At 41.9% G+C, this 27401-nt stretch overlaps 1 protein-coding gene across 1 annotated transcript in view; it reads left to right on the forward strand.

The window, feature by feature from the left end:
• Positions 1 to 25804, forward strand: part of edem3 (ER degradation enhancer, mannosidase alpha-like 3) — a 118223-nt gene extending 92419 nt beyond the window's left edge. Inside the window, exons 12-20 of the mRNA XM_072511271.1 lie at positions 3346 to 3429; positions 3630 to 3754; positions 6342 to 6504; positions 9146 to 9300; positions 9968 to 10124; positions 10760 to 10951; positions 14469 to 14634; positions 16194 to 16379; positions 20714 to 25804. Coding sequence (XP_072367372.1) covers positions 3346 to 3429; positions 3630 to 3754; positions 6342 to 6504; positions 9146 to 9300; positions 9968 to 10124; positions 10760 to 10951; positions 14469 to 14634; positions 16194 to 16379; positions 20714 to 21216 — 1731 coding nt within the window. The 3' untranslated portion in view covers positions 21217 to 25804. The remainder of the gene's footprint in view (positions 1 to 3345; positions 3430 to 3629; positions 3755 to 6341; positions 6505 to 9145; positions 9301 to 9967; positions 10125 to 10759; positions 10952 to 14468; positions 14635 to 16193; positions 16380 to 20713) is intronic.
• Positions 25805 to 27401: the final 1597 nt, after the last annotated feature.

Below are 27401 nucleotides of genomic sequence, written 5' to 3' on the forward strand. Positions count from 1 at the left end.
TCTCGGGCGACATTCTCCGACCCCCCGCCGGGTTGGAGAATCACCGGGGTCTGGCGTGAATCCCGCCCCCGCCGGTTGCCGAAGTCTCCAGCTACGGATATTCGGTGGGGGCGGGAATCGCGCCGCGCCAGTTGGCAGGCCCCCCCGCTCGATTCTCCGGCCCGGATGGGCCGAAGTCCTGCCGATAAATTGCCTGTCCCGCCGGCGTAAATGAAATCACCTACCTTACCGGTGGGACAAGGCGGCGCGGGCGGGCTCCGGGGTCCTGGGGGGGGGGGGCCGCGGGGCGATCTGACCCCGGGGGGTGCCCCCACGGTGGCCTGGCCCGCAATCGGGGCCCACCGATCCGCGAGTGGGCCTGTGCCGTGGGGGCACTCTTTCCCTTCCGCCTCCGCCACTGTCTCCACCATGGCGGAGGCGGAAGAGACTCCCTCCACTGCGCATGCGTGGGAAACTGTCAGCGGCCGCTAACGCTCCCGCGCATGCGCCGCCCGGAGATGTTATTTCCGCGCCAGCTGGCGGGGCAACTAAGGCCGTTTCCGCCAGCTGGCGGGGCGGAAATTCCTCCGGCGTCGGCCTAGCCCCTCAATGTTGGGGCTCGGCCCCCAAAGATGCGGAGCATTCCACACCTTTGGGGCGGTGCGATGCCCGTCTGGCGCCGTTTTGGGCGCCAGTCGGCGGACATCGCGCCGTTTCCGGAGAATTTCGCCCCTCGTCTGCCACATCTGCAACTTTGACAGAAGTCCCAGCCCGCTTCAACTGACATATTTTGTTCCCTTCAATGGGTGTTTCTTTTGTCAGTTTGGTATCTAAATCTTTAGCTGGTCTTCCTTTCTTTCACTTTATTGAATGTAGATGTTAAAGGGTGTTGGTGAAATCGGGTAGCTCTTTCAAATACATGACATGGCCTCCTTCTGTACTATAGCACTCTATGATTTGGGCAAGGGACTTCTCATTCCCATGTTAATTCATTGAACCATGCCATCGGAAACAAACAGTGAGATGCTAGTATAGGCAATTTAACTGTATGAAATATGGCTACCGCATTTGCTGACATAACAGTGAGTACATTGCAAAGTAATTTATTTTAGATGAATACCTGGGGACACTTCTGAAAGATGTCTATTTTTATTTTTCTCTCTTGGGAAGGAAACAATGAAGTCTTCGTTGCCAAGTGATTTCTGCCTCATCCCTTCCCTCTAATCTCTATCTTCAGTACCTTTTTTTCTCTTTCAGTAGTTCACTTATACCACACCATTAATGGTTTTCTGAACTTAGTCTCTTGTTCTACTAAGCTCCAATTTTTAAATATTTATCCTATGGAAATGGGTATTGCTGACAAGGCCAGTATTTATTGTTTAGGTGCATTTTCTTGCACTGCTGCCATATTTATACTTTGCACACTTGAGTCCCATTATAGGTACGGTAAGGATGTCCGGTTTCCTTCCCTAAAAAATATTAGTGAGTCAGTGGGTTTTTAAAACAATCTGACAGCTTCATGGCATTGATAGCAGCATTTTACTTTTGATTAATAAATTCAAATTCTCAAACCACCGTGGTAAAATTTGAACTGGCTTTCTCTGGTATATTCATCCAGGCCTCTTGATTGCTCATCCAGTAACATAACCACTGCACAACGGTTCACCGTAGATCTCTAAATCTCCCACTGTAACTAACATTTTAATCCTTCAGTCTTTCCTTCTTACTACAACTGAAGCCTTTTAAAAACCAAGTTTGTGGTCACCTTACATTACTACCTGATTCTGTTTTGTGGTCACATTTACTCTTTTCATTCTCGCTGCTGCCTTGCACTGAGTTTTAGTCCTTCACAAAACCTCTTAATTTAGGAGAAATATTTTCATGTTTGTGAAGAAAGTTGTTGGAGTGGAAACTAATAGGAATACCTCTTAAGGGCTAATGTTGCAGTGAAGGAGTTTTATAAATTCAAGTTTAACTGTGCAAATTAATTATGTTACGACCCTGGGCTAGTGTGCAGTCAGTTCCAGCCCCACTTAACCCGGAGTCACAACCCAATTCAATTAACTCTTCATTTTAATAATACCCAAAATCTTTGGACTTTAGCTGCCCAATAACTACAGTCACCAGGTTTGTAGATTTAAACACAATTAACTCTTATTAATAACAATAACTATGATTAAATAGGCAGCAAATACAACTGCTTAACTACGATCTAATTTCTCATTTTAACTCGCTCCACTTGCTACATACACACAAGACAGACAGAGAGGTGTAAGAAATAATACTAAAAGTAAAAGGATAAAAGTTTCTGTTTCAGATGGACGTCTTCCAGTTAGATTTTTCTACAGTCTAGGCCTCCAGCTGGATATGTCTTTGCTTTCAGTCTGTGATGGCTTTCCAAGGGCCAGTGCAGACTCGATGGGCCAAATGGCCTCCTTCTGCACTGTAAATTCTATGATCTTCTATGACCTATGATTAACTATTGATTCATCAGGGTCTCGAGACGTCTCTGCCAACTCAGAAGCACGGGCAGCATGGTAGCATAGTGGTTAGCATAATGGCTTCACCGTGCCAGGGTCCCAGGTTCGATTCCCGGCTGGGTCATTATCTGTGCGGAGTCTGCACGTTCTCCCCATGTCTGAGTGGGTTTTCTCGGGGTGCTCCGGTTTCCTCCCACAAGTTCCAAAAGACATGCTATTAGGTGAATTGGACATTCTGAATTCTCCCTCTGTGTACCCGAACGGGCGCCGGAATGTGGCGACTAGGGGCTTTTCACAGTAACGTCATTGCAATGTTAATGTAAGCCTACTTGTGACAATAAAGGTTATTATTATAAGCAGCAGGCAGGAAACATTTGGGAGAAAGAGAGCAAAGCACAACCTCTTCTCAACATCCAGGAGCTTTCTCTCTGTGTTCTCTGAAAACACCCAATCACTGTCTGTTGCCAGGCAGAATATGGTCCTTGGCCAATGCTTTGGCCGCCAATCAAAGCAAATCCCTCCAATCTCTCGGGTGCCATAAAGTCTGAGTTCTTCAGTTCAAAATCTAAATCTTCGTAGCACAGTGTACTATTTTGCAACTTTTGAGTTCCTCAATTCCCCTGCTCAACTTAAAGGTATGTCTCCACCCATGGATCAAAAATGATAACAAAAATGAAAGAAATAGTAAATAAGGGAGTTAACAAGAAGGGCCCTTGCACTTAAGAGACTAAATTAATAATCAAACTGTAAATAACTAATGTATCAAATGATGTGACCATTGATGTCTAAAATTGCATAAGTTGAATTCTGTTTTAAAAAAAAAATCTCCACATTGTTCCGTAAAATCAGAATTTCTTAGTTGAAAATTTTTGATCTTGTTTTCTAGGCTTTTACTACTGATTTTAGGGTTCACTGGGCTCAGCATCCTCTCAGACCTGAATTTGCTGAAAGTACCTACTTCCTATACAAGGTACATTTCTGTTTTTATTTGATGGAATTTTGTATCTTTTTTTTTTTTAAAGTGCATTATTATTTTTTTTGATTGATATCCAAAAGTGGAAGATTTCCAGCAAACTCATCGAAACATATGGTGTCAATGAGCAAGTAGCTGACATGAAATGTTTAATATTGATCTGATTCAAGTTTAAGTGTCTGTTATCTTACAAACAGGCTACAGGTGACAAATATTACTTGGAAGTGGGAAAGACCATCATTGAGAACCTGAATAAGTATGCTCGTGTACCATGTGGCTTTGCAGCAATGAAAGATGTTCGTACAGGAAGTCATGAAGACAGGTCAGATATTTTACCACCTACTAAATGTTTATGACCACAAAGCAGTTATTTTGCCAGAGGAAGGGAAACTAGTGTAATTCACAAAAATGTATGAATGAAGATAGTTGAAACCGTAGAATAATTTCAGTTTCCAGTAGTTTTTCTTTCACTATGATCATGTTTTTGAAGAATGTTTCTATTTTGTCGGCACAGTGGTTAGCATTGCTGCCTCACAGTGCCAGGGACCCCGGTTCAATTCCGGCCTTGGGTGACTGTGTGGAGTTTGCACATTTTTCCCTTGCCAGCTTGGATTTCCTCCGGGTGCTCCGGTTTCCTCCCACAGTGCAATGATGTGCAGGTGAGATGAATTGGCCATGCTAAATTGCCCCTTCGTGTTCAAAGATGTGCACGTTAGGTGGGGTAATGGGGCTATGGTGGGGGAATTGACCTAGGTAAGGTGCTCTTTCAGAGGGCCAGTGCAGACTCGATGGGCCGAATGGCCTCCATCTATACTGTAGCAATTCTATGGTCTGGACAGCAACCATTCTGATTCTCAAGGGACATCCAACAACTCTCTTCTGACTTCAGTTATGGACTCTGTCAGTGTGCAGTTCTTTGGTTAGTGGCAGTGATCGTTATTTCTAAGTCTGAACACCAATAAGATAGTTGCTGGGGCTGGGAAAATTCAATTTAAGCAAGGAAGCCACAAAATTCAGAATTTTGATCAACTGTTTTTACGTTAGAAATTGTTACCATAAGTGTACCTCCCTATGGATATGCTTATTGATGGACATGACTTTGGAAGAAGTATAACTAAAGCAAAGTTTATGCAACCAGCTCTGGTATCGTTTAAAGTGTGTGTCACTTCTAAACCCAACAAATCTTCTCTGTGGCCTGTTACCCAAAACTGAATGCAGTACTCCAGATTGGACATAACCAAGGCTCTGTTAAACTGAAGCATCATTTCTCACTTTTGAATTTTAATCTCTTTGAGATTAAAGCCTTTGTTAATGCTCATTAGCTTTTAGTGATTTGTGTACATGGGCATCTAAATCCCACTGTTCCTCCATGTTTTCCAGTTCTCAACATCAAGAAAACATTCCAATGTTATCTTTCTCGGGTCCTTTGTGGGAGATCACCCAATTATCTGCATTGAACGCCCACCAGCCGTACTTTTACCCACTTTCTTAGTCAATTCATTTTTTTCCTTCCTATTTACACAACTTGCTATGTCTCCTAACTTAATGTCATCTGCAAATTTATATATACAGCTTTCTGGGCACGATTCTCTCTTCCCCCCCCCCCCCCCCCCACCCCCGGCCGGGTGGGAGAATCGCCGGGGCGCTGCGCAAATCGCGCCATGCCGCCCCGACCCCCGCACGCGATTCTCCCACCTTCCCCCCCCCCCCCCCCCCCCCCCGGAAACCAGCGGCGATGATTCACACCGGGGCGCTCGGAGAACTGGCGAGCGCCGATTCTCCGGCCCGGATGGGCCGAGCGGCCGCTACGACACGACAGGTTCCCGCCGGCGCCGTCCACCCCTGGTCGCTGCCGGCGAGAACTCTGCAGGAACGCTGGGGGTGCGGCCTGTGGGGGGGGGGGGGGGGGTGGCGAGGGGGACTCCTTCACCGGGGTGGCCTCCGATGGGGTCTGGCCCGCGATTGGGGCCCACCACCTCCTCCGGCAGCGAGTTCCAGGTACCCACTACCCTCTGTGTAAAAAAAACATGCCTCGTACATCCTGCATGCGCAGGATTGGGCTGCCCCAACTGCGCATGCACGGGTTGGCGCGGTATCTAAGGACGCTGGAGTGGCGTGAACCGCTCCAGCGCCCGGTCGTGCCCGGGCCCTGTTTGCGCCATCGTGAAACGCGACGGCTTTCACGATGGCGCGGGCACTTGGTCTGCGCCGCGGAGAATAGCCCCCTCTATTCTTTCATTTGAGTCTTTAACACATATGGTGAAAAGCTGAGGGTTCAGTACAGATCCCTGGAGAACAGTGCTTGTCACATTCTGCCAATCGGAGTATGTTATTGTTATCCTTACTTTCGACCTTCTTTTTAATCAGTTACCAACCACCATGTTGTAAGGTTATTTCTAATTCACTGTGCTCTCATTTTTGCAAATAATATCTTGTGCAGAACTTTATCAAATGCCATCACTCAATAGGGTGCCGTGTGGCTGCTAAACTGTTTTTTGCCCAATGACCAAGAGTGACAGCTACCAAAACATCAATATAGAAAAATCCATCACTTTACTAGGGGGCATAGGTTTAAGGTGCGAGGGGCAAGGTTTAGAGGAGATGTACGAGGCAAACTTTTTACACAGAGGGTAGTGGGTGCCTGGAACTCACTGCCGGAGGAGGTGGTGGAAGCAGGGACGATAGTGACGTTTAAGGGTCAACTTGACAAATACATGAATAGGATGGGAATAGAGGGATACGGACCCCGGAAGTGTAGACGTTTTTGGTTTAGACGGGCAGCATGGTCGGCGCAGGCTTGGACGGCCGAAGGGCCTGTTCCTGTGCTGTACTTTTCTTTGTTCTTTGTTCATCACTCGAGTCATCGATTTAGAATTAATTTCTAATTGTTCCTCTTCTGTGTTATACAGAATGGATTCCTTTTTCTTGGCTGAAATGTTTAAATATCTGTACCTGCTCTTTGCGGAGAAAGATGATATCCTCTTTGATGTTGAGGATTATATCTTCACCACTGAAGCCCATCTATTACCACTTTGGCTCTCTACAAACTTTACCAAGTATAGGAATAATCAGGTAGGTGAAAACACGAGTGCTGTGGAAGTTCAGAGGTGCCTGTGAGTTAAAGATAATGGTGGGTGTGATAACATGGAAAGATTTACTGGACTTATTTTGCAACCTGGATACAGTATACTCCATCTGAGAAAATTGATTTAGTGGTTAAAATACACTTTTCAAATAGTTTTTCTTTTTCAGCATAGCTTAATTTTACTCCGTGATTATCATTGAAATGTACAGTTACAATTTTCTCTCCTACCTGGTGGATGATATTTTTACCTCTTTGCATGTGGTTAATGAGCTGTTATAAAAAGCAACGCCACAATACTTTTGATTTGATGTTTTGGGGAGCTGTGGAATGTGGGAGAGATCGGCAAATTTTGGATTCCTGCACTCTACAACCCTCCACAGCTGCATATGATGCCATTGACAGGTTCCCAACCCGAAAAACAGTTTCACTGACAGGCCTGGCTTCTTGTTGGATGAGAAACAGTCGAGAGGAGGCTGCACGACAAGAGATGTCTGCAGGGAGTAGCAAAAGGGCTTGGAGGAAGGAGTTGGGAAATTGGAGGCTTCAGTGGATTGAAAGTGTCTGAGGCCTCATGGCAGGAGATGGTCGAGGAGCATCTGAGACCTTGGAGGAAAGTCGAGGAGATTGGAAGAGTGGTGGCAGGACGGAGGGCGTTTGCTGTCCCTACTGGAACGCTGGATCCAACAACTAAGTAGGAAATCACTTGCCTCCTGGATTTGACAGACCTCGACTGGGTTTAGCTGTCAGATTTCCAAAGGTTCAGAGAAACCTAGTTGTCCACTGTTAAATTTTAAATGGAAAATGGCAGCGAACCTCCTGTAGCTTCATTATCATTTTGAAAGGCCAACCCACCACCTTGGAGCAGGAAAGGGGAGGGTTGGAGATGGGTTTCAGGTGTAATTAGCACATTAACCTTCTCCCTGACCCAAATCCATATGTAGTTTGGAGTTGAAACATCCCTGGTGGCATCCAAGACAAAATTTGCTGCAATTTTCTGCTGAGACGGCCCCAGGATTTATAAGGAAGAAAATCCTGTCCAAAAAATCTTAATGTATCTTGTTTGAATGCTCTCTGACCTGCATGTCCAGTATAATTCTGTACATTGAAAAAAATCCTGTAACTAATGGTCATGATCGGCTAGACAATTCAAAACTTGCTGCTTTAGTGGAAAAAGGTCACATGACATCAGCTAATGTGTATTTACATTATTCCATGTCACCAAATTGTGCAACTGCTGCTTAATGTGTTGGGATAGGAACTTGTGTATATTTTTAATGTGTTAGTGGATAGTAGAAATACACAAGGAGGAATACCTACATTGCAAAGATCATACCATTGCCGATTCTATAGGATTCTACAAATTAATGCCACTTTAAAAGCTACCTCTAATAACAAGATCCAGAGCTCTTGCAATCCTTTTGGAGCAAAGTTGCAATCCCTGCGTCTTGTCAAAGTTATTACAGGCAGCAAAATGAAACAGCTCCTGCTGCAATGACATTTTGGTTCAGGCGGTGAGCAAAATCAGGGCTCACCCTACCATTGGGTTTATCTAGCATTTATTTGTCTATATAATTCTTTCAAGACAGTGGGGAAGGACTCGCCAGATGCACAAAAACATGGACTGCCTTTTCACTGGCTGCATATGTGCAGTAGTCATGTATATACAGAAAGGAAGCCGGATGTGTGATTTTGGAAGAACTCTGGTGCACTGATTTTGAAATAGCACTGAGCACACCAGAGCAAAGGGTACTCCTGCAACAGGTTTCAAATCATTAAACCAGGCTGGGGATACTACACATCAAACATTGCCATTGGACAATGCAACTACAGGAGATCCATGCGCTGTGGTGTGCTGTCCTTCTACAAAACTTCACAGACAAATCCAGATGGTTTTGAATCACAAGAATGTACGACTGACTGAGTATGTACGGCAGGTTTCCTCAGCATGTTGTCACTATCTCTGCTTTAGAGTGGCTGCTTCCTTCCACAGATTCTCATTACAAGTCTCTTGAATGCATGGCATCACTGAAGTAAACTAGCTTCTTGGCAAAAACAAAATCAACTCCTTCTGGGTCTCCACTGATGAGTTCTAGTCTGCACTCAGAAGTGTCCTTCATGCCATCCGCTGTCACAGTAAACTTGCATTAAACTTTGGGTTATAACATGGACAACCCATTCTTAGGAAATGGAGTGTAGCACAGAAGTTGAATGTCACAGCTTTCACTAAACGTTATCCAATTCTGACTTTGGAAAACTTCTCTTTCCGTGACTATTTAGATACTGGTAAAAATGGGCTTTGTCCAGTGCACACCTTGGCCATGCTCTTCCAAATGGAGATCTTGGAGCAATCAAAGCCATTAAGTTTCTCTATTTCCCTTACAGCAAACTGTGTTTCACCTCAGCCTTCTAGGGAGAAAGACCCATAACACATTCACAAGTGCACAAACACTCGCACCATTTCAAATATGGGCCTTCAAACTGAGAAAGTGAAGCATGCGTCATGCCTGAAGCTAGGAAAACAGGACCAATAATGGGTCCCTTTCCTCCAGCTTCATACAGCCAAAGGCAGACTACTGAACAAAAGTCCCAAACTCCACCATTCATTAATTCTTTTCTGTTTCCTTCTAGACGGCAGGTTACATAGATTTGGATGACAGCAACTTTGACTGGTCTTGCCCTAATACACAGGTTCTATTTCCAAATGATCCCTCCTACGCGAGCAGCATTCGTGAACCTTTTAAAAATGTGGTGGACAAAACTTGCCCAAAGGCCAACATCCGACTGTAAGAATTACTTCTGTTCCTAAACTCTGAGATTGTTTGTGCAAAATCTGATTAAAGTTTGATCTTTTCCAATTGGCTCTATTTTTGAATAAAAACATTACTCTAACTTAAATGAACATTAAGCACTTCACCAGTGTGTATCATTATTATTATACTGAATTGTACGTGTTTACAAGTAGCCTATTTTAAAGACTAAGGACATTACTACATTGGCAATCATTTAATGTGTTATATCTTGTTTTTGCAAATGTACTGCTTGCCAAATTATTTATTTTGAGCAGACTATTAGAACAAAAGCATTTTCAATAATAAAGAAAATAAAATGGCTTAGTATAGTAAGTTACACTAGGGACCTGTGTTTCAGTATAGAGTGAACTTATTTTTAATACATTTTTATTCAGCAAATGATTATGCTTTTATTGATGAGTTGATAAATACATTTTTTTTCATTTTCTTTAAAATCAGATTTGGGATTAATTTGTTTATATTTGTACAAATCTAATTCAAGTCAAAGCTAATGAGTATTCCTATATATATATCATTGCCTTTGCTGAGGTAATTTTCTAAAGGGGCATACTGTACAGAATGGTTCATTACTTTATTATTATTACTTTATTTAGCTGATGAGAATTAAATTCCTTGTGTGTTTGTGTTTTGTTTTTTGCAGAGAGGGAGGTGGTGATGAACCTGGGACCAGGTCACATTTGAGGGCCAGGGATTTTATGGCCAACAATCCTGAACACCTAGAGTTACTGAAGAAAATGGGAGTCAGTTTAATTCACCTGAAAGATGGCAGAGTCCAGTTGGTTCAACATGCAAACCAGGTGAAATTGCTGCAGTATGATGTACCCGTAAAGGCGCCAAATAAAATATTAATCCAAAGGGAAATGTTAGAATGAATGAAAATAGGTGGAAAATAATTTGTAAAATGGAAATAGGAAAAACAGAATACATAAAACTCTGTGGGGTGAATTGTAAATAATGACAATTGAATTATATTTGGGTAAATATTACTTCATGTGATTAAAGAATGAAGTGGAAATAAAAACAGATCAACAAACTTGTTTTCATTACTAATTGTAAAATATGTGCAAAGCTGCATTAGATAGGTTATAATAATAGAAAATTAGGATCTCTTGTGCTTTGCATTCTGCAAAGGAAATATGAAGTACATAGAACAAATTCACACGCTCATCTCTGCCAGTGCTTCAGGACTATTCTCTTACAATAAGGAGGCCAAGTCAGGGAATCGGAAGAAAAAGAGGAAATATGTGCAAACCTACTTGCAACCAGATATAGAGGAAAGCAATTTTGTTTGTAAGCTAGCAATTGGACACTGCATCTTCAAGAGATGAAAGTGAAAGCGAGAATGTCAAGTTGCTACAGTACTATGTTTTCTGTCAAGGGAAGAATGAATCCTGTAATGAATGAACAGTATATTGCTTTTTTCCTCCCCCAGGCAGCCAGTGCACATGATGCTGAGGATGGCCTGCGCTTTATGCAGGAGATGATTGAATTGTCCAGTCAGCAGCAGAAGGAACAGCTGCCACCCCGAGCTGTCCAAATTATTTCCCACCCATTCCTTGGTAGAATGGTACTTACTGCTGGACCAGCACAGTTTGGAACGGAGCTTTCTAAAATTACCAGTGGGGTATGTATCTTCTAAAACTGACCAATGTTTAAATATTAATATATTATTTACCCATGTATAAAAAATTCACTTAGATTATCATACAGTTAAAATGTGTTAGAATAATTTGATTTATCTGAAATCAACGTATTAAATATTTTATCTTTTCCATATTTAATACCTTTAAATTTGTTTAACAACCATCTTAAAATATGCATGTGACATTCCATTTCAATATGTTGTGGCATAGCTAGTTTTTTTTTAATAGATAGTTCGCTTTTAAATATTATGTAATGGAATTTAATTGTACTTTTTTACGGACTGTTCTGCAGTCATAACGCAAGTGAAGTGAAAATAATTCAGACTGTTAAGACTCTCCAAGTTGCTTTTCTGAGGTGTTGAGAGTGTTAAGACACATGGCTGGGACAGTGACAATGAAGCTTTAGTGTCCATTCTTGAAGTTGATGCACGGTGTTGAGAAATTGAAAAAGTATTTATTTCTCCATCACTGGCAAAAGCCTAAATTATTTTTTAAAAGCAACCCATGTGTATTAGCCCATATTTTGTTGGCTTATTTTACACATAGACCTGAAGAAATCACGGAAGATATAAAATGCAGTATTTATCATCGTGGAATGTGGCCATGGGCCTATTCACTAGCACTCTGTGACACAAGCATGTTGGCTAGTTTCGAGGAACATCAGTTTGTATTTTCTTTCCACCAGCTAATCCATGTAGAACACGGTGCATCTGTTGATGTTCTCGCAGGCCTCCCTCAGTACTGCTGTAGAGAATACATATTATGTGCTGTCCAATATTTCCCTCCCTCTTGCTGGGGAATCTTGTGACCTCCACTCAGAAATTGCCCTGGAGTTATGACTGCAGCTAGAGTTGTGACTGTAGGGAATCATGATGCGACCACACTGTATGAAGTTGTAAAGAGCAGCATGGCTCCTAAGCTTTATTTTCCACTTTAACACTTAGCTTTATGTACAGAATGCTAAAAGAGGAGGGCGAAAAATAAAGTTCTTCAGCCTTCTGCCTGAGTTTTGACTTCAAAACCCTTAAATTGCCCACTTTGGATATCTGTTATTCCAATTGTAACTCTTTTATGTACAGACAGTAAATGTTTGTACAAGCAAATGGACATCTTGTTGGGACAAAATGCTGCCCCTGTAAATGACTCCAGTAGCACCCTCTTCAAACACAATTGTTCCATCACAATTCACTTCAGCTAAACTTCTGATGGTGGTAACATTCCAGCGCACTACTTCTATTGTAAAGATACCCACTCCCACCTCGCCCCACTCCCCCTGCCCCCCAACATAACCAATCCAGTTTTAAATGCTACTGGTTTTTCTCTGAAAACTTGCAGTATTGTTTTTGGATATTATTTTTATTTGCTAATCAGGGGCGAAATTCTCCCCCAACGGCGCGATGTCCCAATCACCACTGTGATGCAAAACAACATAAGTTTTTTGTCGAAGTTACAGCAGTTATTACGATCCCAGACCAGACTCCAAGAGTGGCTAGGATACTGGACATAACCCCAATATTTAATTTTGATTTTGTATGATCGTGAAGAAAGAATACCTCGCTCCAAGAATAATTTCACACAAAATAGGGATATGGTACATTAAAATTAAAATTTATTATCAACAAAGTATTAAAATATCTTTAACCTCACACAAGAAAATAGTTTACAATTACCCCTTAACCAATGCTAATCAATGCAGTGGCACAATAACCCTTAACTGCTGTCTTTACTTCCACATAAACAACAGAACCAACTCCAATCCCAATCCACTTTTAAATACAGTTAACACTCAGGAATACTTGTTGTACAGAGACGTCTTGAAACTCCACTTTGAAAAAGAGAGATTTTTAAAGAAAGAAACCTGACCCTGTCAGAACAATGCAGGATATCTAGCTGAAGTCTTCAGAAACTGCCTTCATAGCGTGATTTACAGCTCCCAACTAACTGAACTGCTTGGAAAGAAACTGCTAATCTGTTAACAGAAACATCTTTAACTTAACTGTATTAAGAACAGATGTTTGACTTCTATGCACATCCCAATCTAAAATTCTGAGCCTTAACACGTGACTGCTTCAGTCTGTGATTCCTCCCATTAGTTACATCACCTTACCAAGCTGAAACACAATGGGCTGGATTCTCCAATTCTGCGACTGAGTGCTGACCGGCATGGGGACGGTGGCCTTTAACGACCCAAAAAATGGTGCAAAACAGCTACTGATCCCCCGTCTGGTGGGGGGGCTAGCAGGCACACAGCATAGAGCACCCAGCTCTAGCTGCCGATACTTAGTTATCGTAGAATTTACAGTGCAGAAGGAGGCCGTTCGGCCCATCGAGTCTGCACCGGCACTTGGAAAGAGCACCCTATCCCCGTAACCAAGTAGCCTCACCTAACCTTTTTTGGATACTTAAGCGCAATTTAGCATAGCCAATCCGCCTAACCTGCACATCTTTGGACTGTGGGAGGAAATCGGAGCACCCAGAGGAAACCCACACAGACACAGGGAGAACGTGCAGACTCCGCACAGACAATGACCCAAACCGGGAATCGAACCTGGGACGCTGGAGCTGTGAAGCTACTGTGCTGCCGGCCGGAGAATTGCCAGGTCCGTGGCCGTGCATGCGCATGGTGGTGGCCTGCAGTGGCTGCGCTGTGCAAGGACCCGGCCTGCCAAATAATTCCTCCTTTTGACCAGGTTCACCACCCCCGGACCACTCCCCACCTGTGCCCTCAGTCCCTCTAAAGCCCTCCCTGCCCACGGATCGGCTCCCCCCAACCGTGGCGGTGCTGGACTCAGTCCCCAGTCGCCACACCGAGTTCCCGACCAAAAATAGCATGAGACCCCACGTTATCGGGGGCGGAGCATCGGGGGGAGGGCCTCATGTAACGTCCTGAGGCCGTCCATACGGCGTGCAGCATATTCCTAGAGTACGCCGTTTTTGAGGAGGCAGTGCATCGCAAAAGCGGCATGCCCCTGATTTTGGCGTCACCGTGAGACCGGAGAATTCCGCCCAATGCTTCCAACTATCTACTCCCCAGGGAACCAGCTGGTGGAGCGGAAATTCCTCCGGCGTCGGCCTAGCCCCTCAATGTTGGGGCTCGGCCCCCAAAGATGCGGAGCATTCCGCATCTTTGGGGCGGCGCGATGCCCGTCTGATTGCCGCCGTTTTGGGCGCCAGTCGGCGGACATCGCGCCGTTTCCGGAGAATTTCGCCCCTGGTTGCAGGAGACTGTCTAACAGGATTCTTAGGTTTGTCCTCTCTCCTTCCTGTCACAGATCTCTCGAGTTGAGAACTGAAAAGGGTTGTCAATTGGACCTTATAAGAATCAGATTTACACCTTGTTAGAGTTGGACATCTGCCAGATTATTGCTCAACCTCCTCAAAACAGTCTTTCCTTTAATTGTACTTTAATATGACAATATAGACTACCTATAAAGAAAACATTTACTGTGGAAAAAATTGATTGTGCCTTTCTTGTTTGGATTTCTAAATTCACTATAGGTACGGGGTTTTGTTGCAAAATGTGAACCCTATAATGGCTGTTCAGAGATAACAAATCCTGAATGGATAAAGGGAAAAATTGCTCTGATGCAACGAGGCCATTGCATGTTTGCTGAGAAGGCACGGAATGCACAGAAAGCTGGGGCGTTAGGTGGAATTGTCATTGGTAAGGGATGCAATTCTTATTTTCACCTTAATAACGATATAATGCATTGTTTATTTATATACAGTTTCAGGGAGAAATTTAACACCCCCACCAGATTGTTGCAGAAATTCTGATTTATTACATATTAATGTTTCTAAATAAAGATTTAATCACAGAATTTTTATAGTGCAGAAGGAGCCCATCGTGCCTGCGCTGACTCTCTGAAAGAGAACTCAACCTCATCCCACTCCCCTGCCTTTTCCCTGCAACCTTCCAGATTCATTATTTTCAGATAGCAATCCCCCTTTTGAATACCTTGATTTAACTTGATATGAACATGACATACTCAGTTTATAAGCTACATCTTAATTCTTGTTTTATTTTAATCTTCAATCGCAATATAATTTATACACCGGTTTTTACAGCATGCCCTCATCAAAGATACAGTTGTAAGCTACAGGCTTCCCATACAGTCATCCATAGCCCTCTTTCCCAGTATCTCTGCTCACTTGCTTTCACTCTAGCTTTTACAGTTGTGCTGAGCATCTCTACCAATGTCTGTATGTCCCACCTCTGCATTGTTCCTTTTAGAATCTCCCAAGGATCTATCTTTAGCTGCCCTTCTCTTCCGCATTTACATGCTTAGTCCTTGGATTTGAGGTCAGGTGATGACATCGAGCTCCACCAATTTCTCTTGACCCTTCCACTATCATTCTGCTGCCAGTCTGCTTTTCCTAACTCCAATCTTGCATAAGCTACAGTTTCCTTGGTTAGACAATGGGAAGGCCAAAGGCATCAACCCCCACCACCATCTACAGCACCCTTGCCAATGATTCCATCCCGCTCCCTGCCTTCCCTTCCATCTTGGGTGAACCAGAGTGTTTACAACTTGCATCCCCTAATCAACCTCGAGCGAAGCTTCCTCACCATCATGGAGACTATTGATTTCTACCTCCATCACAACACCTGCAGCCCATCTGCTGCTCAAACTCTCATGTGTGCGTTTGACAACTTCAATTTGACGATTCTAATGATTTATTGCCCAATTCGACCCTCAGTAAACATCAACTCCTCTAAAACGTTGTTTCTCAAATCCTACTCTGTAGCAATTCCCATTCACTCAACCCTGTTAACCTTCATTAGTTCTCAGTCTCAAAGCATGCTGTATTTAAAATTTTAATTATTTTATTTAAATCCCTTTAGAAGATCTTGACATTTAGCCTATGCAAAATGTGCCTTGAGTGCTGAGCTGGTTGAGAAAATATTATGTTCCCTATTAAAATTTGGGCCTGAAATACATTACTGGGGGCTAAGTACAGGGAAGTTTCATCTCTCCTGGGTGCGTTTCAGGTGCCTGAAATGTAAAATGTTTAATTCCTCCAGAACTAACATCCCTTACTTTAAATGCCGCAGATTTGACTGAAGAAATAGCCAGAATGTGAAGGTGTTATCTCCACAGCTTGAGGGGGAGCAGTTTTACCCTACAACCTTCACTTGTTGGCTATATTATGTAGAATAGAGAATTTTGCATGTCCAGTGGTACACACTGCAGCTGTTTAATTGAATTTACTATTGGGCAGATGACAATGAAGGAAGCAGCAGTGACACAGCTCCCCTCTTCCAGATGGCTGGTGATGGAAGGAACACCGATGATGTCACAATCCCAATGCTTTTCCTCTTTAATAAAGAAGGACATATTATACTCAATGCCATGCAGGAGTACCAAGAAGTGGAAGTGCTGCTGTCTGATAAAGCGAAGGATAGAAGTAAGTTTTTAAAGCAACAATAAATAATCTTTCACTTCTAAATTACCAAAATGAATTGTCATAATGTTTAGCATTCTTTAAATATAGGTAGTAATCTGAATATTTCTAGTATGCCTATTTTGGAAAATGTAGCTGCTTTTCACTCTATTTAAGAGGCAACCAATTTTTTGGGAGGAAACTTTCGACTGTTGACAGGTTTTGGGGCATTCTAAACTCCCCGGGTCAGCCCGTTTCTGAAAATGTTTTCATAATCACACATATTGGTGCTAAAATAAACTCCTCTTATTGTGATAAAACTACTCAAATGTCAGCACTGGATTTATTATTGGATTGGTAAATATGCAAATAATAACCACTAGAGCATATAAAGGGGTAAAAAAAAAGTGCTTTTTGGTATGCTCATTCCCATGGAATGTGGGCATCATTGGGCAGCATTTATTTCCCATCCTGAGCTACCCGTAGCAAGGCCATTTCAGAGGGCAGATAACAGCAGATTTCATTCCCAAAGGATATTTGTAAATCAGATAGGTTTTTATAATAACCTAGTAGTTACCTGGTCACCATTACTGATATTAGCTTTTTATTACAGATTTATTTATTGACTAAAGTTAAATTTCTCAGTTGGCATGGGGACATTTAAACCAATGCCTCTGTGTCATTAGTCCAGGCCTGTGGATTACTAATTCAGTAACATAACAATTACTCCACTGTTCCTAGTTAACACTGTCTTCATTTCTCTTCCAGTTCTACCTTTTGATTCCCACCATTTTCTTTTTAGCCTAATCCCAAAACCTTTTTTGGTTCTTGTGTGGCTTTTGTCTCATCGTCAAGTTTGGGTTTGGAAGCTCGGTCAGAAAGATTGGGTATTGGATTTGTTTAAAAGAAAAAGCTTTTCCATCATTTGTGGCTCATTATCTGAAAGATTGACCTATTTCTTTTGCAGTTTAACCTCTAATCGCAGCCATGTAAGAATGTCCATTTTCTGTAAGCTTCACAACTTGAGGAGAATGCATGAAGTCATGAAAATTTGAAATTTCATAATGTTTGACATTGATTTTAGAAGAGATTGGTAAATTATGTGGAGGAGCCCCAACATTCCAGAGCTCTATTTTTTGATGGTACCTCTGTGAAGGTAACCTTTGAGCAACTCACTACTCTGGAGCGTGGCCTTTTGGAAAAAGTTAGCCTCACATACATGAATAAAAGAGTTTTTTCATTTTGTGCAACTCAAATGTGCACTTTACTGAAACTTAATTCATGTAACTTGAAGTAAAATAGAGGGACCTTTTTTCAAAATTGAAGCGGATAAGAGTGTTGATGAAGAGGGTTAACATATCCTTTTTAAGCAAAAATTCCAATTAAGGGGCAATTTAGCGTGGCCAATCCACCTACCTTGCACATCTTTGGGTTGTGTGGGTGAGACCCACACAGACACGGGGAGAATGTGCAAAGTCCGCATGGTCAGTGACCCGGGGCCAGGGTCGAACCCGGATCCTTGCCGCTATACGGCAATAGTGCTAACCACTGCGCTGCCATGCCGCCCTGCATATCCTTATATAAGAATATTAAATGTTTCAGTGCCAGTATATTGGGATGCACAGTGGCGTTGCCAGGATCACTACTTTCAGGACAACCAGATGCATTTTGCCAGATAAGCTAATTATACTGACCAAACAGTACTGAACATGAGGTTGTGAGATGTTGTCCAGTCCTGCTGTTTTTAAATTTTTTTAAAATCATGTTATGTATGTGTAGAAACCCGAGCTGGGTAGTATAAATAAACTCTCGATGTGCAGATGCTGTTCGTTTAGTGGATTTTATAGCCCTGCTACTAGATGCACGTTCGTGGGTCAAATTTAATCCATGGCTTGGATAAATATATATAGATGCATGATGTGTGTTTGTGTATCATTAAATAGACCAGTTGTAGCATAATGATTAATGTATTTTTTATTTGTAATCAGTTTGCATTGCACTGTTTTTCTTTTTTTGCAACACGTGGACAAAAATAACAGCCACAATTATTAAAGGTAAAATAATTACAAAATACATTAGCAGTAAGTAGTTTTCTTCTAGTTCATCATTATTTATGTTCACCAAATTCATCAACTGTAAGTCATTTCCAGGACCCTTCCCCTACCTGTCCTGCAGTAAAGCGGCTGATGGTTTGGACTTTTACTGACTTTACCTTGATCCAGCATCAGCTTTTCCCTAGGGAGATATATTCCGACTTTGTTCAGTTTCCCATCGCAACGCAGTTGAGATTAGGAACCCAGTTGCATGAACAATTAATCATGGAACTCAAATTCATGGTGTTAGTAATTTGACTAAAAATGTTATTTTTGGGACATCCGGAGGTAATGGTGCAGGAATGAGTAGAGATACCACTTGCAGGAAATTCTCCGGCTACAACAGGGTCGATAAGCATGAAAGCAGGCGAGTGCAGTCCCACCCAGCTGCTGGAGAGATGGATGGTGTGAAAAGCATGTCAAAGGCTGCAGAAAAGTTGAGAAGAATGATGGGGGATAGTTTTGTCACAGTCACGTAGGATGTCATTTGTAAATTTGATTAGGGCTATTTCAGTGCAATGACAGGGGCAAAAGTCTGACTGGAGGGATTCAAATATGGAGTTCCAGAAAGGATGGGCAGATTTGGAAGGGAACATGTTCAAGGATTTTGTAGTGGTTAAGTGAAGTTGGAGACTCAGTAGTTTTCAAGGACCAGGGGCACGAAGGTGGATTTTTTGAGGAGATGTTTTCAGATTTGAGGCAGAGCAGGATAGTACGAGAAGAGAAAGAACTGTCAACATCAGCTAACGTGAGAGCTAGGAAGAGAAGTTGAATGGTTAGCGGTTTGCTGGGAATAAGGTTGAGGGACTCGGAGGTAAGTGTCATGAATAAGGTGAGCTCAGAGAGGGTACAAGGGCCATAAGTTCAGGTAAGGCCAAAGGGGGAACGTTTGGGGAGGTTTTGTATGATGGGGCTAAGGAAAGGAAATGAGGTGGCAGAGATAATAAACAGTTTGCAAATGATACTAAGATGAATGATAGAGCAAAGTGTGCAGAGGACACAAAGTCTGCAGAGGGATGTAGATAGTTCAAGTGAGTGGGCAATGGTCTGGCAGACTGAGTACAATGTTGGTAAATGCGAGGTCATCCATTTTGGTAGGAATAACAGCAAAATGGACTGTTATTTAAATGGTAACAAATTGCAGCATGTGGTTGTGCAGCGGGACCTGGGTGTCCTTGTGCATGAATCGCAAAAAGGTAGTTTGCAGGTGCAGCAATTAAGGAGGCAAATGGAATTTTGTCCTTCATTGATGGAGGAATGGAGTTTACAAACAAGGAGGTTATGTTGCAGCTGTGTAGGGTGCTGGTGAGGCCACACCTGGAGTACTGTGTACATTTTTGGTCTCCTTACTTGAGAAAGGAAGTACTGGCACTGGTGGGGGTGCAGAGGAGATTCACTAGGTTGATGCCGGAGTTGAGAGGATTGGCTTATGGAGTGACTTACCTGATGAAGGAGCTACACTCCGAAAGCTAGTGATTCCAAATAAACCTGTTGGACTTTAACCTGGTGTTGTAAGACTTCTTACTGTGCCCACCCCAGTCCAACGCCGGCATCTCCACATCCACACAAGAAGATGAACCATGACCTTATTCAATGGAGGAGCAGACTCCAGGTGTCTTATTCTTCAGCTATCAGTTTGAAGTGTCTCCCTGAATTATGTAAAACAATGGTTTCTATATCTACTTCTAATTGAGTGACTAAACGTTTAGGAGTAGTAACAGCCTCCCCGAACAGGCGCCGGAATGTGGCGACTAGGGACTTTTCACAGTAACTTCATTGAAGCCTACTTGTGACAATAAGCAATTTTCTTTTCATATCATTTCATTCAGGAAGTGTTCACCTCTGAATCTTTTAAGAAAAATGCTACCTTATTTATGCCACACAAACTCACTGTGCGTTTGTCTTATTTTCATTTAAACTTGTTATAATCTATGCTGAGAGTTCCCAATCTGAACTAAGTTGTTGCAAAGATCAGCTGTTGATGTGGAGAAATTAGTTAATTGAAGAACTGTTGGTAGAATTGTGATATTGTGAAGAAATACCATCATGTTTATGATTATCAGTATTCTGAAATAAGATTACGCTGTATCTTCTGGTTGTTGTACGGTGTCCAGAATACCTTTGTTTTGTATTGTATTGTAGGAAGAGCCTTGTACAACTGTTAAATAAAATGTAGTATATAATTGTAAAGAAATAGCCAAAGTTACTTATGCAGCTGTATTTTGCAACTTTATTTTTTTAAATATTTCAATATTTGATTTTTAGATCTGGACATGGGAGACTCGGAACAGAATTCAGAAGATGACTTGCAGTCCACAGGGTCAAACCCAGCCAGTTTCGAATGTCAGAGTGAAGCAACATCTTACTCTAAAACTCCAGGCAGCGAGAAACCGGATGAATCAGCAAGTCAGTGCGATACGAGTGGTCAGTCAATCATACCTGAGACAAAGACACCACAATGTGATGTTTTGTGTGGATCTGATCAGAACCCAATTACAGCTGCCACTGATGTGTCTTCGGATACTGATGATGTGAACGATCAGGATGTACAAAGGACAGTTAGTCATGGGACCACTGAAGATGAACAGGGAGGTTGTTCTCAGACTTCAGATCAGGGAAAGAAGGGGACCGATGGTGAGGTAGAAACAGAGCAGGAGTCCAATCCAAATATCAGCCAAGAAACAGAGTCTCGGACAATAGACTCCTTGTTATCAGACTGGAAGGAAGAAATAGATGCCTTTGAAATGATGGATAAGGATGAACTATGACCGTAAATCATACATTTGTATGATTGGAGTTTTTGTTTTCCCCAGAAGATCTGGGTACAATTGTGCACAGTGGCATTCACTGACCAACTAGAAGAATCTGATGATCAATTTCTGATTTGTATCAACTTATGTGGGGATTTACTGGTTGTCGTTTCTGCCAGGTCATTACTTGATTCACTTGAAGATGCCAGTCACATTAATGCTTCTTCCTGATGCAGCACGTCTCAGATTCAACTGACTGAGAAATGTGCAGAAATCAAGGGAACTTCCATTACATTGTTCTCTACTTTTCCTTCCCTTCCGACTCACATACACACTTTTTTTCTTTGTTGTAGAGCAGCAACATGGTTTTGTTGCTGTATCATTGCAAATTTCCTTTCAAAACCACATCATGCTGTGGCATTTTCCCACTGTAAGATTACAGGATTACAACTCTACTGATTGGAATATCAAATTGCTTCATTTATGGCTTTTAATCCCACAATTACTGAAATATGATCTGAACTCATTTGTTTTCCTTTTGTTTGAAAGGTATTTCCAATAATATTTGATAAAACTCCTTTCGGAGCAACAAAATTTGTTAAGTTTTGGCAACACAATTCTAACTAAATTGATAAAAAGGTAAGTTACATGAACTCAATGTTGTCAAACTATTATTTGGGATTTGTAACATTTTTATCATTGGCTTCTATTTTCAACTCATTCTGTCTTAACTTTTTAAAGTTTTATTCCCCCATTCCGTTCTTAATCCTTTTATCTTCTTTATAATAAACTACAGGGACAATACATTCATGCTTACAACAAAGACTGACCAGTGCTGAGGACCCGAGTTCGATCCCAGCCCCGGCTCACTGTCCACGTGGACTTGCACATTCTCCCCGTGTTTGCGTTGGTCTCACTCCCACAATCCAAAGATGTGCAGAAAGGCGGATTGGTCATGCTAAATTACCCCTTAATTGGAAAAAAAAATCATTCTAAATTCATATTAAAAAAACAAAGACTGACATGTAGGCAATGTTTTTATCCTTAAACCAATAGTCATTGCGAGCTGGATTTTCTTCAGTTGTGTTGAGATCCCGTCGTTGGCCTTCGTTCCGGGTCGGGAACCCAAAAGTGGCTGCGGTTGAATATTGGTTGCAACCTTCCCGGCGGCAGCCAATTAAGAAGCCGCTTCCGGAAACCCTGTTCAATGAAGAACGGTGTGCGCATCGGAGCAGAAGGCCCAATAGAGAACCACAGCAATGTCCAGCTGCAGTACCACCAAGCGAAGTGAATACTGCTGCAGAAGAGAGAGACCTAATGGGTGCTTCGAAATTGAACAAAAGGTGGCATTGTGAGGAGATTCTGGGTGGAGAGATAAGCCTCTCCGGAGCAATACCATGGGCCGATTGTGGCCCCTGTGAGCCCCACAGCCCCCTGAGATCCATGTGCTCTGGGAACTTCTCCCAGAGTTTGGAGATGGGAAGATGTTGGAGAGCCATCCAAAAGCAACTTTCTCCTATTTTCCTACCCTCCTCTTCTACCACCACCCAAACACACGCACAGTTCCAAACCCCTCTTGAAAGTTCAACCCTACATTGCATGTTCTCTTTGACAGATTCCTCTGTTCCATCGATGTTAACTGAATTATTTGACTGGTGTTGGATCGAGTAACAGTTCCAATCTTAGGTAGGAGTTCATCTTAGTTTCCAGGTGCCAGCTTCTCCATATCGGTTAAATGCTCACAATTTACTGCAGAGAGAGAACTAGTCTGTAAGATTATTTTGGATGGGCAGCACGGTGGCACAATGGTTAGCTTTGCTGCTTCATGGTACCAAGGACCCGGGTTCGATCCTGCCCTGGGTCACTGTCCGTGTGAAGTTTGCACAATTCTCCCCCTGTCTGCGTGGGTCTCACCCCCACATCCCAAAGATGTGCAGGGTAGGTGGATTGGTCACACTAAATTGCCCCTTAATTGGAAAAAAAAGAATTGGATACTTTAAATTTATATAAAAAATGATGATTATTTTGACAGCATTTCAGAAAATGATCCATTTGAAATGTATAAAGCCACAGAGCAAAATGTACTTTGGAGGAGTTTAATCTTGTGGCTTGTAAAAAATGTTTCATTTGAAATGCTTGTGAATAGGTGATCAAACTGGTTGACATTGGGCAGTTTTCAGGAGTATTTCTGTAACAGACTTCTTTTCCCCCCCACTAGTGATGACCTGGAATATTCAAGTTGTGTTACATGGGAGTGTTACATTTTTGAAATCGCATTTGCTCAACCATAAGATTTTGAACAACTTGTTTTTTCTTTCTACCAGACATAATGGAGCCCCATAACTGTTAGTAGGGTAGTGTGCTGTAATAGTTAACAGCTGTGGAACACTCTGCATTGAGTTATATAGTTCATTGACACTAACTTAATTACCCCTTCAAAGTGATTTACCACCATACCCCACCATTAGAAACAACTGCCTGATAAACATCTTTATGCTCCAGTTATGTGCCTTAGAGCATTTTACTATGTTAAAGGCACTATATAAATGCAAGTTGCTGTTGCTTGTTGCCTCACTCTTCAGTAACACAGGAATTTAGTTAACAAATGTGCTGCCCAATGTGCAACTGATTCATCTATACCAAATTCCATCTGTGTTGAATTGGCTGATCTCAGTTGAAGGACTGCAATTGGCCTCCTCATCACTCGTCAGAAAGGGAAAACTGTGGACAGTGACTGTGTGAGAGGAGAGTTTCTGGCTCAGTTCAGCAGGTTGATCAGGGACAGTCAGATAAATGGATGTTCAAAGGCCATATGACCTTTTGCCTTTTAATATCTGGACACATAAAAAGCAGTCACTTGGATAAATTACAGGGAAGCGTCCACGGCTCTGTAGTACTCTATCCCACCAAGTATTAGGAGCGAAAATAAGGGGTGGGAGAGAGTATTTATATTTTCTAAAATGCACAATTGTCTCATGGGTCTGATTGTTTTCCAACAAATTAGTTTACATTTATAATATCTTGTATCCTTGTATTCTTTGTAAATGTTTTACATGCACACACAGTTTATGGTCTGGACTTTGTTGCACTAGCAGTAAGGGCATGTCAATTCATATTGTAGAAAATTCCTACAGATTTAATTTCCTGCAGTCTGTTTGAGCTGGAAGCTACCACTCGTTTCTCAAACTATCATATAATGTTTGATTTTGGAGTTTTGTTTAACAATTGAATGCAATGAATATGTCAGACCTTGATATCTTATATTTCCCAGTTTGTATTATCATGGCTTGGTTCAGTCATATGCTTTATATTAAAATCAACTGGGGAGGACAGTGTGCACCATTGAAGGAATGATCTACCTTTGCCCATTGAAAAATGTGCACATCTTTGTTCTCGAAATATAACTATTATGAAAACTAATTTGCACAATATTCATAGCGGCATTTTCTTTACTGTTTGTATCCTTTGAATATTGAAAGCTTGTTGTATTTTCTTACCGTGCAGAAATCCTTCTGCAGTTTTCAAAGGTTTAAATTGCAAAGGACTTTCTTGAAGGCTAGATTCCTGTTCACAGTACTGTTGAGTTGACAATCTGTATGTCACTATTATTCAGTATCAGATAGTTATTATCTCAGTAAACCATCAATCGTGCACATTTTCAAAGTATCTGCCCACATTAACTTCATGTTGTATATCACCGTTCATAATTATTGATGGATGTTAAATCTGTTTTGTTCTATGATTCCACTATAATTTGGAGCAGTTATCGGGCAAAAATACAGAGAGCTTTGCTTAGATGTTGCTGAACACAGGGTATAGACCTAGTTGTTAACTTTACTGACCCAAATAATATAATTATTGTCCTAGAAAATGCATTGGGATGGAATGTTTTAAAATTCCATCCATTTCTGAATAGTCCAGATTCATTAAGGACAAATGCATCTGTGGTAATTAAATTGTTGCTTAACTGTTAAATGTACAAAATTAGGGACTAAAATCATTTTATTTTAAATTGGAAAAGGCAAATAGGCACACAGTTTGAATGATTTTTAAGTCCAGGAGGTGGCGCTGCCTTGCACTCTTCCCCATTCATGATAATGCTGCAGTGTGGGTAGTCAATACTTGTGACTTGGGTTAACATCATGTGAAGGGAAATGACAATTCCAACTTGAAGCTGGAAATATGCAAACAAGGCATTCAAATGTGAAACTGTTTAATATTTTTTAAATGCAAATTTAGTAATATGCAAAGAAAAGTGATGGGTATGCATTTGTCTTTTCAATGGTTTTAATTTGAACTGAAATTAGATTTCATATTGGGATCTGTTCCTTTAGCGTGATTGTGGCATTTCTGCATTAATTGGACAGATAGGGAGTGTCTGTAGAATTTAAACAGCAGGTACAGTGCGGTGTCTTTCTTTTTAAAACAAATGGTATCTGCACCTCCAGAAACCCTGTAAATAAGATGGACAGCTGTAAAATGTAAGCTGTGATGTAAAACAGTCTGGTCAATTTTGTAGATATGATCACTGTACATATTTGTGCATTTGATTACTGTGATTACTTCTGATTGTAAAGATTTAAATAAACCAATGTAAATACAATAAGTCTCTGTCTGTATTTTGATCTGATAATTCAAAATAATTTTATTTAGGATCGCCAAATGAGTGCATTCTCACCACCTTGAAAATTTCACAATTTTAAGTTGTACAATTTGGCATACCCATGCGAATAGATTGAAAATTAGTGAATATTTGTCTTTACTGCATCTACTGAATACTGTGCACAAAACTGTTTAAATGTTTTGTTTAGTGGTTTGTGCAGTATCTATAATATGCACTATTATCAAACTGTTCCAAATGCACAAGTCACTAATGCATTTAAAGCACCAAGCCTGCAATGGGGGCTGGTTTAGCTCAGTGGGCTAGACAGCTGGTTTGTGATGCAGAACAAGTCCAGCAGAGCAGGTTCAATTCCCGTACCAGTGAGAATTCTGAATTCTGTGTACCAAAACAGGTGCCGGAATGTGGCGACGAGGGTCTTTTTACAGTAACTTCATTGCAATGTAAGCCTACTTGTGACAATAAAGATTATTTATTTATTTATATCTTGGATAATGGCCTGGAAGGAAAAGCCAATGGTCAGGAGTGGAGTTGCAGACAGGATCCAAAGCGACAGCAGGTGTGCCTCATGCAAGACATGAATGCAGAGAGAGCAATGGAGGAGAAGCAGAAAAGTGAGAATTTAAGGTTAGTGTGTGAGGGAACTTGGACTCACATGGTGGAGAGGGATCGGCAGAAATTATCACCATCTTAGAGAGAGATGGCCCTGGATTTACTTAATGTTTCTTGTACAACCTTTGTGAAGGAATTATTAAACATAGACATAGAACATGCAGAAGGAGGCCATTCGGCCCATCGAGTCTGCACCAACCCACTTAAGCCTTCATTTCCACCCTATCCCCATAACCCAATAACCCTTCCTAACCTTTTTTGGTCACTAAGGGCAGTTTATCATGGCCAATCCACCTAACTTTGGACTGTGGGAGGAAACCGGAGAACCCGGGGGAAACCCATGCAGACACGGGGAGAATGTGCAGACTCCGCACAGACAGTGATCCAGCGGAGAATCGAACGTGGGACTCTGGAGCTGGGAAGCCACAGTGCTAGCCACTTGTGCTACCGTGCTGGTCAAATTGGAGCAGAACCTTTTTCTACTGTACTTGTGCCCTCTGACAGCAGCGTTCTCCCAGTTCAGGGCCTCACTGACTCTGCCATCACCCAAATTAAAACGATGGTGAACGGCAGAGGTACATGGAACTGTCTGAAGTTATGTTCTCAGTGCATCCAAGATAAGTTAAAACTAGTTTGTAGGCAATAGAAAATTTTAAAAATTCTAGAGTTTGAAGTGATCTTTGAAGCAATTTCACTGAACCCGTTCAAAGTTGGATTCACTGGCCAAACCACAGGGAAATGTCCATACTCCATGTTCTGATTCCCAATAAACAACCCTATGCTCACTCTAATGGAGCAGGAATACAGTATGGAAAATAAGCCAACCTCTGAGACAGATATACCACATCAGATGTTAACCCCAACATAATTTGTAAGCTCTGCTGATCGTATGGGTGTTCTCGGATGGTCCTCCTTTTCTGTGGACTCCAGGTGTGGTACTAGAGACTGTAGACATACTCTGGTATATGCT

The sequence above is a fragment of the Scyliorhinus torazame genome, chromosome 7 (assembly GCF_047496885.1).
Source record: "Scyliorhinus torazame isolate Kashiwa2021f chromosome 7, sScyTor2.1, whole genome shotgun sequence".
Lineage (NCBI taxonomy): Eukaryota > Metazoa > Chordata > Chondrichthyes > Carcharhiniformes > Scyliorhinidae > Scyliorhinus > Scyliorhinus torazame.